Source organism: Olea europaea, chromosome 17 (genome assembly GCF_002742605.1).
Source record: "Olea europaea var. sylvestris chromosome 17, O_europaea_v1, whole genome shotgun sequence".
Taxonomy (NCBI): Eukaryota; Viridiplantae; Streptophyta; class Magnoliopsida; order Lamiales; family Oleaceae; genus Olea; species Olea europaea.
Window position 1 is genome coordinate 13993013 of NC_036253.1, and position 14180 is coordinate 14007192.

Here is a 14180-nt window from a genome sequence, read left to right on the forward strand (position 1 = left end):
CACTTGACACTAATAATTTGAATAGCGTTCAAGAATTTCTCACACCCAGACTTGTAAAGCCCCTCAACAAACCTTTCGCCTAATTGGCTAGCAAACTCTACTTAGACGAACACATAGGACTTTAGCTAGAAAACGACAATTATACTCGCATATGATGCACGTACAATCAATAGTACGAGCCACAAACAACTTACGACAATCCTATCGAGGGACTTGAGTTAGACATGGGCTGCAACCACACTAACGACTCGATTCAAGTTCTAAGTTACAATCAGTTCATCTAAAATAGTTTCATGTCCATGAATGGAGTCATGATCAAGTCACTTCCCTTGAAAAGTTGAAAAAGGAAATATAATGTTACTTTAACTCACCTAGGAAGAGGCTTATCCCAAACCAAATCTCATCCAAATTGTGGATAACAAAAGCAGCTGCCCAACTGTCTTAACCACCTCTTTAAATCACAAAATCCCACTCTCTTCTTCACTCTCAATCAAAAAAAATGGCAGCAGCTTCAGCGCCACCAGTCTCTACCAACTTCTCCTCCGCAACTCCAACCTCAAAACCCATATCTATGTACTCAAATTCTTCTAAACTTACTCTAAAAGCCCATCAAAGTTCCAAAGAATTGACCTCTATTTCAAGAAGACAATTCTTGAATGGATCGCTTGCTTTAGTTCCACTAGTGATATCTCCGCCCCCACCTTCTCAGGCAAAGGAAATTGAAGTGGGATCTTACCTTCCTAAGTCACCGGTCGACCCTTCTTTTGTTCTCTTCAAAGCCACCCCTAAAGATACCCCTGCTCTTCGTGCAGGTAATATTTGTATCATGTTGTTAATTGATTGAAATATGTTTTCTTCAGTTGTCTGTACACATTCTTGCAATTCTATATTAATATTGTGATTTACGTGGCGTGGTCTTAAAATCAAGTCTCATTGTGATTTTTAAAAATTGCGAGCGTTTATTTTGAAGAGGAATCCAATGTGCATACTGTGGAAATTGTGTACATCGTTAGTAAGTTTTACTGTAAAGTGTTGCCCTTTATGCACCATCGTTTCTTTGGACTAATTGTTCTTTGTACAGTGGTGATGTCAATATACAATTGAAAACTATGCTTTTTGTTAACATTAACATTTAAAACTGTTGGAAATTATGTTGGTGAAATGATACCGAGTTTTCTCATACCGATTTATAATATTAGTTAATTACACAATAAACTAAATTATCATAAACCACAATATATTAATCTAATTTAGAACTAAATTATATTAAGTTATTTAAAATACGTCAATTTAATAAATCTAAACGGGAAAGCTGAAATTTAACAGAAATTTCATAGGGAAAAAAAATAAATTAACGATATGCTTATAACTTCATATAAACTTTTAACCCGAGGTCTTTATAAACACAGTGTCCTTAAAACAGATTCGCCCTCTCACCGTACATGCTTGAGTTTTAATCTAAGCTTCTGTTTCCCAAAATACAATGGTATATAGTAGAATCTGAGCACCGCAGTTACTACTCTGGCGAACTGATCTAGTATCCGAACAATATCACCACAAGAACAAGACCTTACTGGACAAGGAATGCAGAAAAGAAGAAACTGTGTATGCAGGAATGTAGGTGAGATTTTCGAGTGTGTTGGAGAATGAGCCTTTTTATAGGCATACTGGGAGTCCATTGGAGTTTTTGCAGTTTTAGAAACTCAAAAGTCATTGGAGAAAGCAAAAAATTGCAAAATCTGGGCTCTCCGAAGGGGTGAATTTTGCCTTGTTCGGTCCGACATTCATGTGAGCAGGTCGCGCCCAAGTTCAAGGTCCGAAGGCTATTTTGGTCCGAGATTTGCACCCTCCATGTGCGTGCACGTGAAGAGAGCCTCTATGCTACACATGATAACACCATTCCAAAGTGTAGGCATATATAAAGTGGTTCATACTTTTTTCATTTTCCTATGTAGGACAAATGTCACTTTTCCCACATAAACTATTTTCCAATGGTCAACTTTGAGCTCTAATTTCTCATTCATCCGTTAATCAATTTTGGCAAGTAAATATATGGTTTCGATACTCTCACGGAAGAGAACACAGATCAACTTTGATTTTTCAAATCGGACCAATGGGTCCCACTCAAACTTATGCCAAAAGTGACTCATTTACTCATTTTTCCAACAAAAACTACCAAGTTAGTTGAGAATAAAAGTATGTTAAATCATTAGTTCGAATAATGGAGGAATACTTTGGAATCTAAAGGTTTAAGTTGACAAGAACCTAGACAAAATACATACGATGAGTGTTGTCTGCAAAAGTGACTGGTTTAGGATTTAGGGTTGATTATTAATAATGAAGGAGGAATGGAAAGGATATAATGCATAAGATTATAGCGGGTAGGATGAAATCGAGAAGTGTTACAGGAATTCTGTATAATTAGATGATCCTATTAATTAAAAGGTTCGACGGAATTGTTGTTAGACCTGTTGTGCTTTGTGGTACTGGGCTGTTAAAGGACAAAATGTCCATAGATGAATGTAGTGGAGAATATAATGCTAAGATGATGTGTAGATGTACTAAAATAGATAAGAAACGATAATATGTGGAAGTGACGTTGATTGTGGATAAATAAAGGGAGGACTATATTAGGTGGTTGGAACATGGTTTGCATAGAGCTAAAGAGGCTCATTCATTATAAGAATCTGGTTGCTTTGGAGCTTTCACTAGATCTGGCAATGCAGAGTGGTGAAGAAGGATTCATTAGCCAACTCCAAATTTATTGGGAACGAGACTTTGTTTGTTATAGGTGTATATGGCTATTTGCTGCTACTCAAAGAAACTGCCATACATAACACCGTTATTGTATATCTACAGAAATTATAGAATTTATAAACACCAATGTATCATTTCCAATTTCCTTTTGGCAAAAACATTTAGGCTGGGGTGACTTTCACAGTACTACACAGTTTAAATAGAGTCTTTTCTTTTATCAGTTGTCACATTTTAGTATTAGAGACAGTTCATGGCAATCAATGTTATACATGTTTGAAACATAGACTTCCATGTCAAGTAACTTGAATATGCAATAAATGGACATCGCTTAGCCCTGTACTTTCACTAATAATCATGTTTTATAGCATCCGAGTATTGGTATTAGCAAACGAAGCCTTTGGAATAGATCCTCATCCTCCAAGGTGAAGTATTTAAGAGAAGTTAAATTTTTTTTCTTTTTTTACCATGTCTAAACATGTTTCATCCATCCTTTCATTGAGGTCGCTGACGATTGCTAATGTTACATCATCTATCATATTTGTTCTTCTATTTGGGCAAAATTCTGTTTTATGAAGAAAGAAAATGGTGATATGGCTATGACTCAAATGTCTAATATTAGACTGGTTGTCACAAATTCCTAGTTCAGATATTGCAAATATATGGGGGACAATCTTTGAAGCATTACTGGATATCATAAAGTTCTAGCTTCTTTAAAGTAGGAAACTCAAACTGTGTTTTTAGGAGAGAATAAAACCACTTGGAAATATCGGTGAAAGATCTGAATGCTCCTTCACTCTCAATGAGGAAAAGGAAAAGTGGATTACTTCTAGTTTGTCAAATTCTTTGCTTATGGAATATCTCTTATAATTACTATTAGAATTATGTCACTGACTGATGCTTAATAATTTCATTAGCTAAGGTCCATGCAGAATTAGCTTCCTGTTTCTGAGATTTTAGGTATTAAAATATATTTAATTTAATGATTTCATTTATATCGACTACATAACTAACAGCAAATGAGGTTATATATCTAATGAATGATGTTCTATGCATGTTGGGAACTTGCATTTATCTAGGATTTTCATGTTGAACTATTGAGATTTGCTGTGATAAGTTCCGATATAAAAATGGAGAATTGAGCTCCATATCCTGTTGATCAGTTCATTCAAAAATTAGGATCAGAGGTGATGAGGACATCGGACGACGTTTACTTATTTTATTTAAGCTTTATTTATTTTCTTGGACTATTATTTAAATTTGGACTTGTATGGGCTCGGGGCCAAGCTCGTTAAAGTTGCTTTACTATTTAAACCTATTTTACATTGTAATTTTCAGTTTTGATGAATTGAAGAATATTTTGATGGTTTGTTGCCTATGACTTCTCCTTCCTCTCCCTCTCCCTCTCCCCCATGAATTTTTGCTTCTTCTCCGATTTCTCCTTCCATTCTCTCCGGTTCTCTTCTCTTTCTTGCTTCTTCTTTCTATTTTTTTTAATTCGTCCTACATCAAATTTGGTATCAAATCCTAAACTTGAGTAATCTCTCATCTCCAATCCAAACTCTAGATTTTTTCTGCAATTTCAATTCACACCCCAGCAGAAAAAAATAAAAATTCGTGTTACTGTTCACGGGTACAATTCACACCCGAAAATTCATTTTTTTGTATTATCAGCTTCCAAAAAAAAAAAAAAGTTAGTGTTCATGCCCCCAAAAAAAAAAAAATCTCGTTTTTTTCCAGCTACTGCTGCTCATAAATAAAAATAATAATTGTGGTGTTGTTCCACAAATCTCAAACCCTAGCATTCAAGCCCAATTAGCCCTTCAGCCTATATATTCCATCTCTATAATCTACTCCATTCATATTTTTTTATCAAAACACTTTGGCCATAAGCTAGTGGCCCAAATTACTCTCAAAGTCCACTAAATGCACAGCCCATCTCTCATCATCTATTTAGTCAATCTACTTGTTTTCCGGCCCAATAAACATTAAATCCAATCCACTTATCACATATTATCACAATCGACCCAACACCATTCAACCCATAACCGGTCCCAAATTCGCGCAGCCCATAACCCTAGCCCATTATATATAACACTTAACCCCGCCTACATCTACAATACCCAATCAACCCAAACCCTAAGCTCCTCTTTCGTCGTCGATATCCCACAGTCACCACACTTTCTGCGACCGCCCTCACCACCAATTGCCAGCAACCCACTGCCATGCCAGTTGTCACCTACGACTCGGAATTCAGTTTTCGCTTTACTTTTCACGTCAGTGGACTTCTTCCGAGTTCAGAGTGCCAGGGAGATTTGTTGAATTGGATTTGGCTTATTATTTGCATTGGGACAGCTTTTTAAAGCTCTTGAGGATTAGTGTTCCATTCAGCGACTCAACTGCTTAGGAGTATTCCATTATAATTTTCTATTGGAGATGTGCCAACTGGGGAATCATAATTGGGCACAGTTCTAATTTTTTGGGTCCTGAAGTACATCGCCATCAAGTTTGAGCTTCCGTGGGCACCATCGCTGCCACTAAACAACAGGGAGTGCTTGATTTATATTTGTCATTGGTTTACAATACTGCTTCATTTAAAATTGCATTAATTAAATTTTTGTGATGTTATTCTACCAATATATCTAAAGTCACGCGACTGAATCAGTTGATTTTGTCAAAACCCTATTTTACCCTACTTATGTTACATGATTAGTTTTTTACTAGTATTTGATCCGTGCTTTATTATTTTACATAGATAAGCAGTATTAGCTTGCCTTATTTGAATTTATTTAACCTTGAAAAAAAATGCTTTGTTTGTTATTTTTCATTTTTTACATTTATTGTTCATTGATCTCATCATTGCACATCATTTAACTGGTATTACATTGCATGTAGTTGCGTAGTGGTCGTCTTGTCGTCTTTATTTCCAATACATTGATCATGGATCCATCCCCATTTGATGCACTCACTATACAATTAGTGCAACTTGCCACTAGCCTATCGACTATCCAATCAGATATAATTGCTATTCGTGAGGAGAGAAAGAAATTAGCTGATAAGTTGAGCAATTTTAAGCAAACCCCTCGTTTAATTGACACTAATTCTGAAGCGTCTCATAATAGACAATATCGTCGTGGATAAAGTGATCAAAAATATTTTCGACACCATCGTAGGAATAGGGATCAGGTTCGTGAGCTAGAACAAGGCCATCATGATGAGCGTTTCTTTAAAGACATTGACTTAGATACTCCTACTTTCGATGGTTGCTTAGATCATGAAATTTTTACGCAATGGAACACCCTTACACAAGAGAATCGGCTAGTAACTGAATACATTGCTCAATTTGAGGAATTTCGAGTGAAATGTCATGTCATTGAGGATGAGGCTCTGACTTTAAGTAGGTTTATACAAGGTCTACGAGATAAACTTAGGCGTGAGCTTTTCTTTCGAGGCATCACTACTCTTGATCAAGCTTACTCTTCAGCTTGGGACTACGAGTTACTTATTAGTACTGCATATGAAAAGCGTGATCACCATCATTCACCCATCTCATTAGCGTCGTCTCATCATAAGTCTATCATAAAGCCTTCCTAATCTAGTGTTCCTTCCCTTTGGAAAAACAAGCGTGAAGGTCGTGATAGCCCAAGGTCGTCTTCTTCATGTAGAAAGCGTAACGACAATCATCATTCAGTTTCATTGGCTCCACTTCCTCTTGTTAAGTCCCTTCTAGGACCTCCCCCATCTAGTGTTCCTCCCATTTGGAAAAATAAGTGTAAAGGTCGTGATAGTCCAAGGCCCCCTTCTCCTTATAGAAGGCATTCTTCCATCTCATTGGCTCCACCTCCGCCTGCTAAGTTTCTTCTAGGACCTCCCCCGTCTAATGTTTCTCAAATCTTAGAAAATAAGTGTAAAATTTTTGAAACTCCAGGGACTTCTTCTCACCTGCTATGCATCAGCTGTAAGGACTTTGGCCACATCTCTTCCAAATGTCCTAACCGAGCCTTAGTCATAGAAGAACGAAAGGATGTAATAGAAGAGTCGTTAGAAGATCTAGTCTATGAGTATAAACTTGAAGATTTTGATGACTTGTGTTGGGTGTTATCACACCTGTCATACCCACCCGGGCCAATGGCCCACTCATCCTGATCCACGTGGCGTTCTTGTCGAGGTGGAACACATTGCCGAGGTGGGCTACATCCGAACTGCTTGAGCCGAGGTCCATCCACCGAGGCACCACGATCCGACGTACTCTGCCGAAACCCAACTACCGAGCCCCATGACCCAAAGCATGTAACCTGTTGAAATTAGCTGAGGTCCTCAGGTGGAGGTAGTTGTCAAATGGTCGAAGCCCCGAAGCTGATGCGCGAGCCCCCTAACCACAAGGAGTTCCTCCACTATCACTTCTCTTAAGAGATCGCCTGCTCAGAGATCTTATTCGAATGACTGATGGAACGTTTGTCACAAGCATAAAGGTCAAGTCTTGTCACTAGTATAAAGGACCTGCGCAAGCAATAAATGCGCCGTAAGCTAGCAAGTCAAGTCCCATACCTAAGAACAGACGTTTGAACTAAGGGGATGAAGCCACGTGCCACTTCATCCAAGGGCTCCCATTTCATATGTATCACTATAAATACTCACATTGTGTAATGTCAAAGGCTAATGCAAGAATCAATACTAAAAACTACATTTACTCAACTCTCTCTCATTTACTTTCAATACACAAATCGAGTTTATACACTTTCACATATATATTTACGAGCACCGATTGGTAATTTACGAACAACCCATCGGATTCCGAACGTTACCGTCCCGCGTCGTTGGGCTACTCCCACGCCCCTTTAAACAACTCGTTTTAGACCGTCCACGTGTCTTAGCATGTTGGACATTCGCCCACACAAGCGCAGGTAGGACCGGCATCTGTTGACGCACTTTTTGGGGTCAACAACTTGGATGATAGTGAGGACACTTCCTTAAGTGGAATCTCGACTCTTCCCGAGACTTTAGAAACTATACCCCTTGTTTCCGACAACTCTCGATCACATGTTATATGTCACACCCTTACCCAACTCAAAGAGTTTGATGATTTCACTAGTCATCCTTGGAGAATCCAGTCGCCTGTTCTTAGCACTAAATCAAAATTCTCCACTACTGACCAACCTCAAACTGATGATCAGTCAAAACGAAATTGCTAACCGAAGTCTTGGCAATTTATTACAGTATCTAGTCCAGAAAAATCTTGAGAATTAGGACTCGATCCCCCCAATTGTTCATATCGCATATAACAATTCTATGAATCGGTCTCTAGGTCTAAATCCATTTGAAGTTGTTCATAATTATAAGTCTAGGCGACCGTTAGATCTTATTCCCATGTCCCCGCATGCTAGTGTATCATTGTCAACTGAAGCATTTGTATATCATCTTCATGACTTGCATATTGAGATCAATAAACAACATGACGCAAGTAATGCATTATATAAACTTCAAGTTGATTTGCATAAACGATATTTTGAATTTAATATTGGGGATTATGTCATATTGCAAGCTTGTAGTGCTGGTCCTTTAAAAATTTTAAAGCATGTTGGTTCAAATGCACATGTCATTGCCCTTTCGTCACATTTTGGCTACCACTCTGCTTTAAATATTGAGAACTTCATTACTTACAAACACCGTATTACTTCATTTGATGATCCATTTCTACCTAACTTTGTGGACCCCCAATTTGACTATATTGATATTTCTACTTTAATACCATCTATCACAGCACACAAAGATAAAATTGATGTTATTTTAGATGAACGTGTTGTATTGACCAATGATGGCAAAATTCAGTACTTCGGTAGATCGACGTACTTCTTATGCTCCTCATTATGTACCATTATGTGAAAATTTTGAAGATGAGGTGCATGAGTATTGGTTATTTGAAGTCCAATATCAGTACTTGGTTAGAAGGAAAGATCACCCCCTTGGTCAGATCATATTCTTGGGAATAAGCTACAGTTTTCAGTACTATCAATTATGGAATTTCGTTACTTGGTTCGTCAGAAAGATCGTCTCCCATGGCTTGACTTGAAGCATTTGGAGTATCAGATTGACTGCAGCATATACTATCTATCAACTCGACAGGGTCGAGTTTTCCTCCCACCTCAGGAGAGTTGATGAGAATATCGGACGACGTTTACTTATTTTATTTAAATTTTATTTATTTTCTTGGACTATTATTTAAATTTGGACTTGTATGGGCTTGGCCCCAAGCTCGTTAGGGTTGCTTTACTATTTAAATTTATTTTGCATTATAATTTTCAGTTTTGATGAATTGAAGAATATTTTGGTGGTTTGATGCTTATGACTTCTCCTTCCTCTCCCTCCCCCTCTCTCCCATGAATTTCTGCTTCTTCTCCGGTTTCTCCCCTCTTTTTTGCTTCTTCTTTCTATTTTTTTAATTCGTCTTGCACCAAGGGGGCTATAAAATTTGTGTATGAAGAGGTACTAAAGAAGCTCCTCTTCATTTGTGCAAAGCATGCTCTTCTGAACATGTCATGAGAGGGAGGGATAGACCAAAACTAACACGGCATGCAGCTTCTTAAAATGTAATTGCTTTAGATATTCGAGTAGCTAGCAATAAATTGAAAAGACTGGCAATGAAGGATTCTATATGCTAGGTCTTAATGAATTTGGTGTTCGTTTTCTATATGCTTATGAAACTCTGAATCTAGTTGTCTGCAGGAAATGTACAGCCCTACCAGTTTATCCTTCCACCAACTTGGAAACAGCTACGTGTAGCCAATATACTATCTGGAAATTATTGTCAACCTAAGTGTGCAGAGCCTTGGGTCGAAGTAAAATTTGAAGATGAAAAACAGGGAAAGGTTCAGGTGGTAGCCTCTCCTTTGATACGCCTGACGAACAAACCCAGTGCGACGATTGAAGACATTGGGAGTCCTGATAAGCTCATTGCTTCCCTTGGACCTTTTGTCACTGGAAACACATATGACCCTGATGAACTCCTCGAGACTTCTGTTGAGAAACACGGTGATCAAACTGTATGATTTTCTAACCTTTAGTTCTTCGTATGGTCCTATTTTTCCAAATCAATGTTCTTAGCTATGCTCTTTTCTCCTGCTCAAAGGTTAATATTCTGTTTTTGTGTATGCAGTACTATAAATACGTTCTTGAGACTCCGTATGCTCTCACAGGATCACACAATCTTGCTAAGGCAACAGCAAAGGGAAACACAGTCATCCTCTTCGTGGCAAGCGCTAATGATAAGCAGTGGTCGTCATCACAGAAAACTTTGCAAGCTATACTTGATTCCTTCGAAGTTTGATTCATTGTGGAACCAGAAAACTGTTAAGCTATTTAACTTTTGATTTGTATGGAGTATGTCCATCGTGATATAAACTATTTGTAACTTAGTGAAACTATGGTTTTCATGAATACATCTCTATTTATGGATCTATATGCTTCGATTGGAAGTGTAACTTCCATGATGAGGGTTGTATTTTACCATTTGTAGCTTCTCCAGGTTGGTTTCCCTCTAATTCAACTACAACTTCTAAGATAGGAGCATTTACTTTATCATGTCCAATTTTATGTACAATTTTCCTCTCGACACATGTATTAGATCACCTTTAACATTTTCCTCTTGTATAAATGGTATTAGTATGAACCCCGATTTTGTACATCATAGTTGGAGAAAACAGATAGACGCATGAACCTAACTTTTCTTAGACAGCAAAATTCGACGCTACCTGATGCAATCACTATGACATTGAAGGTGAACTGGTGAAGCACATTAAATTGCGTGTTATTCTAATTTTTCTTATTTCACATTATTGATTACTCTCGGCAATGTAAATTACTAAATCCAAATGGAATATGCGATACAAACATACTGGAAGCTATAAATTTATCACTGCATATTAATGACCATAAACCAATGTAACATTCCACATTAGGCGGCTATCCAAAGTTATCCTTAGGCATATATAAGTTATGTAACTAAGCTCTAAAGACTGTTATGGCTCGGATATCTACAAAACTTTCTCAAGAGATACATCTGGCCTTCGTTCGTATCTCATTCCTAGGTACTCACTAGATGAGGACCCGAACCCTTAAAAGGAAGCATGCACGAATATGTTACATACTTGACACTGTCAATTAGTACAACAACGAAAATCCGGGAGAGGGGCTTCACTCCCATCATGCCATCCCCTTCAACATCACCTGCCTCTCTAGGATCAAAAAGAACAGAAACGACCATTGAAGAAATTGAATTGTTTCCGTTCAAGTTCTCTTTCTGTGAATTCCTTTCTGCATGTTCTTTAGAAATGTTATGCGAGGTTCCAGGAAGGGGAATGGGAAAACCACGGAGGATTCTTCTATTCCTTCCCTTACGGTGGTATGTAGAATTCTGAGTCTTTTTAGCTTCTGCAGTAATATTCCCCATAGTAGCCCTAACTAGGGCTCCAGATGCAGAAGCTGATGAAACTTCAAACTGGAACACTTCGGTACACATTCCAGAACTTAACATTGGCCCTGCACGAAGCAAATCAATAAAGCATTAGAATTTGGGAACCATGCATGTGAACCAGAACTTCATGAACATGCACAGATGCCAATTTGAGTCATACATATCGAAGGCTAGAGAAATGTATACTGCTGTTTTTTCCATGATTATTCAACCTCGTCTACTTTTAGTAAACAGAAAAACAGTGATACCATTCCAGAACTAGAAGTTGTGTTGGAACAATGAAATCAATATCAAGTTGTAATGCGATGGAAAGAACCCAATCAGCGCCAACACCTAGAAACAGATTCAAATTGTGCAAAACAGTGGCCCGACCAAATACAATCCCCAGTAGGCATTAGGCAGTTGAAATATCTTAAAATGATGCGAGCAAAAGCAGGAACATGTTGATCAAGCATGAAGATTGCAAAGCCTTTATCATAACTCATATCTACTATCCATGCAGATAAACAACGTCTGCCAAGATAGCTAACATATCAAAAAGACAGCAAGAAATGTAACGACGAAAAATGCTTACCAGCAAGACCTTCACGGAACCACTGTTGAACCCTGCCATCAGCTGCTTTAGACTTTAGATCTCTGTCTGCGGAACTGGAATCAAGAGCCCTTAAGTGAGGAAGTCTACCACCATTTCTACCAACACCAGGAACAGGAATAGCAGGAGCCAAATCTCGAGGAACAGCCAGGCCAGTCTCACCACCTGTCTTGGCTCTGTCATCTTTATGCGAAGCCATGGCTTTCTCGCTTGCCAGAACAGAATGAATAATCAAGTTCCCATCAATCTTAACAAGCTTATCATTCCTGGGAACATACAAAGATGCCACTAGAAGATCATTTCCATTGCCAACACGAGCGAATTCATCCGCACTTTGCCCTCCACCACCGTGACCTCTCCAACCACAACTCTTAGAACAATTAAAATCTCTCCCATCACCGTTTTCGGTTCCATTAACTATCAAAACCCTTCCACGATGCTTCCCATAAAACCCACCCTCAGCATAAGTATCTCCCCCTGTAAATGACTCCGTCACTCCACCATACCTTACATTCACCATTGGTACCAACCCACCAAACAACATTAGAAAAAAGAGCAATCCCAGAAAACTAACACCAGCAACCTTCTTAGTTTTTACCCCATCATTCTTCTTCTTATCGACCTTCTTACTTGGCTTTGGCGCTGCCATGGGCTGTTGCGGTTTCAACCTTGGGATAGGCACCAATGGCTGTGACCCTTGTGGTTTCATCACATAAGGTGGGGGATACTGCATCCATGGATACATCATAGCTGGATGTGGGTATGCTCCGGGAGGTGGCGGTGCAATTGGGGGAGGAAGGCCCGTGCCAGTGCCACCACCCAATTGCTGCCTTAAAGTCGCATTTTCCGCCATGAAGTATGAAATCTTAGCGTTCAAATCTTGAATTGTCGAGTTCATCAACCTCACCTTGTCCTCCAACTCCTCGACGTGGTGCTTCCTTCTTTGCCTTGACAATTGTGCACTCTCTCTATTCCTCATCAACCTTGCCTTCCTTTTCTCATCCTCTTCACTCAACTCACAGCCATTGGTATTATTATTTTCGACGTCGATGCTAGATTTCCTATATTTATTAATTCTTGAATCGATATTGGAATTAGTTGAATCTTCACTCTCTTTTTTCCTCTTCGACGCAGAATTACTTACATCAACATTAGCAGTTTTATCTAATTTAATCTTCTGATCAACAATTGAACAACCATCAAAATTAGGAGAAACATTTACCGATCGAGCATAATTATTCGACTCCACGGAGACATTCGAATCACAATTCTCCGAACCCGAGGATTCAGGCGAAAGGCAATTCAAACACTTCTCGCCGCCACCAGAATTCTCCGAGCTCCGGCGATTCGATCCATTCGACTCCGGGGACGGTAGGTTAAGGTAACCAGAAATTTGAGCAGACTCCGCAGCCAGCAACTCAGAATTCGAAACCCCAGACCCATTCAAGCTCTGATCACCAGAGAAATCCCCATGAACGCCATCACAAAGATGACGTAATTCCACAGAGGTTGACTTGAAAACACTGTAGGGATTTTCCACGTCCGGCCCGGATCCCAGTTGGCCGTTAAACGATTCAGGTTGAACCCGAATCGGGTCGGGGACGGGATCCATGAGGAGATCATCGAGATCGGATGAAGGAAGACAAAGATCGTCGAAGGAGAAATCGAAATCAATGTCTAAGACGTCGTCGTTTCGGTTGTTATCGTTGTTGTTAAAGGATGAGGTCAGGTGCTCGGAAAAGAAAGAAGGATCAAGGGGTGGCATTGAAAGGCCGGAATCAAAATCATTCGCGCCGGTAACGGGCGGCGGAGGGTCGGGGACCACAGTCGGATCAGCCATTACAAGGAAGAAGACCACCGTATTGGGTTCAATCCAACGCTTAATTAAGGGTTTACGGGGTCGAGTGGGTGATACAGACACACATTATATATAGAGGGGGAGTTACAGAGATAAACGCGTTGAATTGGTGTGTAGGTTACACGCTTTTAAGTCATTTTCCTTCTAAATATTTTTCTTTTAAGTAAATAATGCTGATACGGAATTATATTAACTACTATTAATAAATGCGGTTAATTTTGTTTTACAATCTGTAAAAGTTTATTCATTCAATTTTTATAAATATGAACAAATATTTTATAGGGTCAGTTCAAAAAGATTACATAATTAATACATGAATTTGTCTGCAATATCTACTTTGTCGAACAAAGACAATAATATATTATGACGATTTCAAATTGATTATACAATAAATATTTATTTGACATTTATCTTTGATTGGTATAATTTAACAAATTAATCATTTTGGTCGAATAAATAATTAATTTACTTCATGTTTGCTGAAAAAATAAAATCCAGGACAATTG

General features: G+C 38.6%; 2 protein-coding genes across 2 annotated transcripts; one reads left to right on the forward strand and one right to left on the reverse strand.

Moving 5' to 3' along the window:
• Positions 1–391: 391 nt before the first annotated feature.
• LOC111413005 (psbP domain-containing protein 6, chloroplastic) lies at positions 392–10329 on the forward strand. The gene is made up of 3 exons (XM_023043885.1): positions 392–812; positions 9478–9794; positions 9908–10329. Exons 1-3 carry the CDS (start codon positions 500–502, stop codon positions 10076–10078), a joined length of 801 nt encoding a protein of 266 aa, XP_022899653.1. The 5' UTR covers positions 392–499; the 3' UTR covers positions 10079–10329.
• A 314-nt stretch (positions 10330–10643) lies between these two features.
• LOC111413004 (bZIP transcription factor 17-like) lies at positions 10644–13722 on the reverse strand. The gene is made up of 2 exons (XM_023043883.1): positions 11799–13722; positions 10644–11289 (listed from the first exon to the last, which is right to left on the reverse strand). Exons 1-2 carry the CDS (start codon positions 13654–13656, stop codon positions 10835–10837), a joined length of 2313 nt encoding a protein of 770 aa, XP_022899651.1. The 5' UTR covers positions 13657–13722; the 3' UTR covers positions 10644–10834.
• Between the last annotated feature and the right edge of the window lie 458 nt (positions 13723–14180).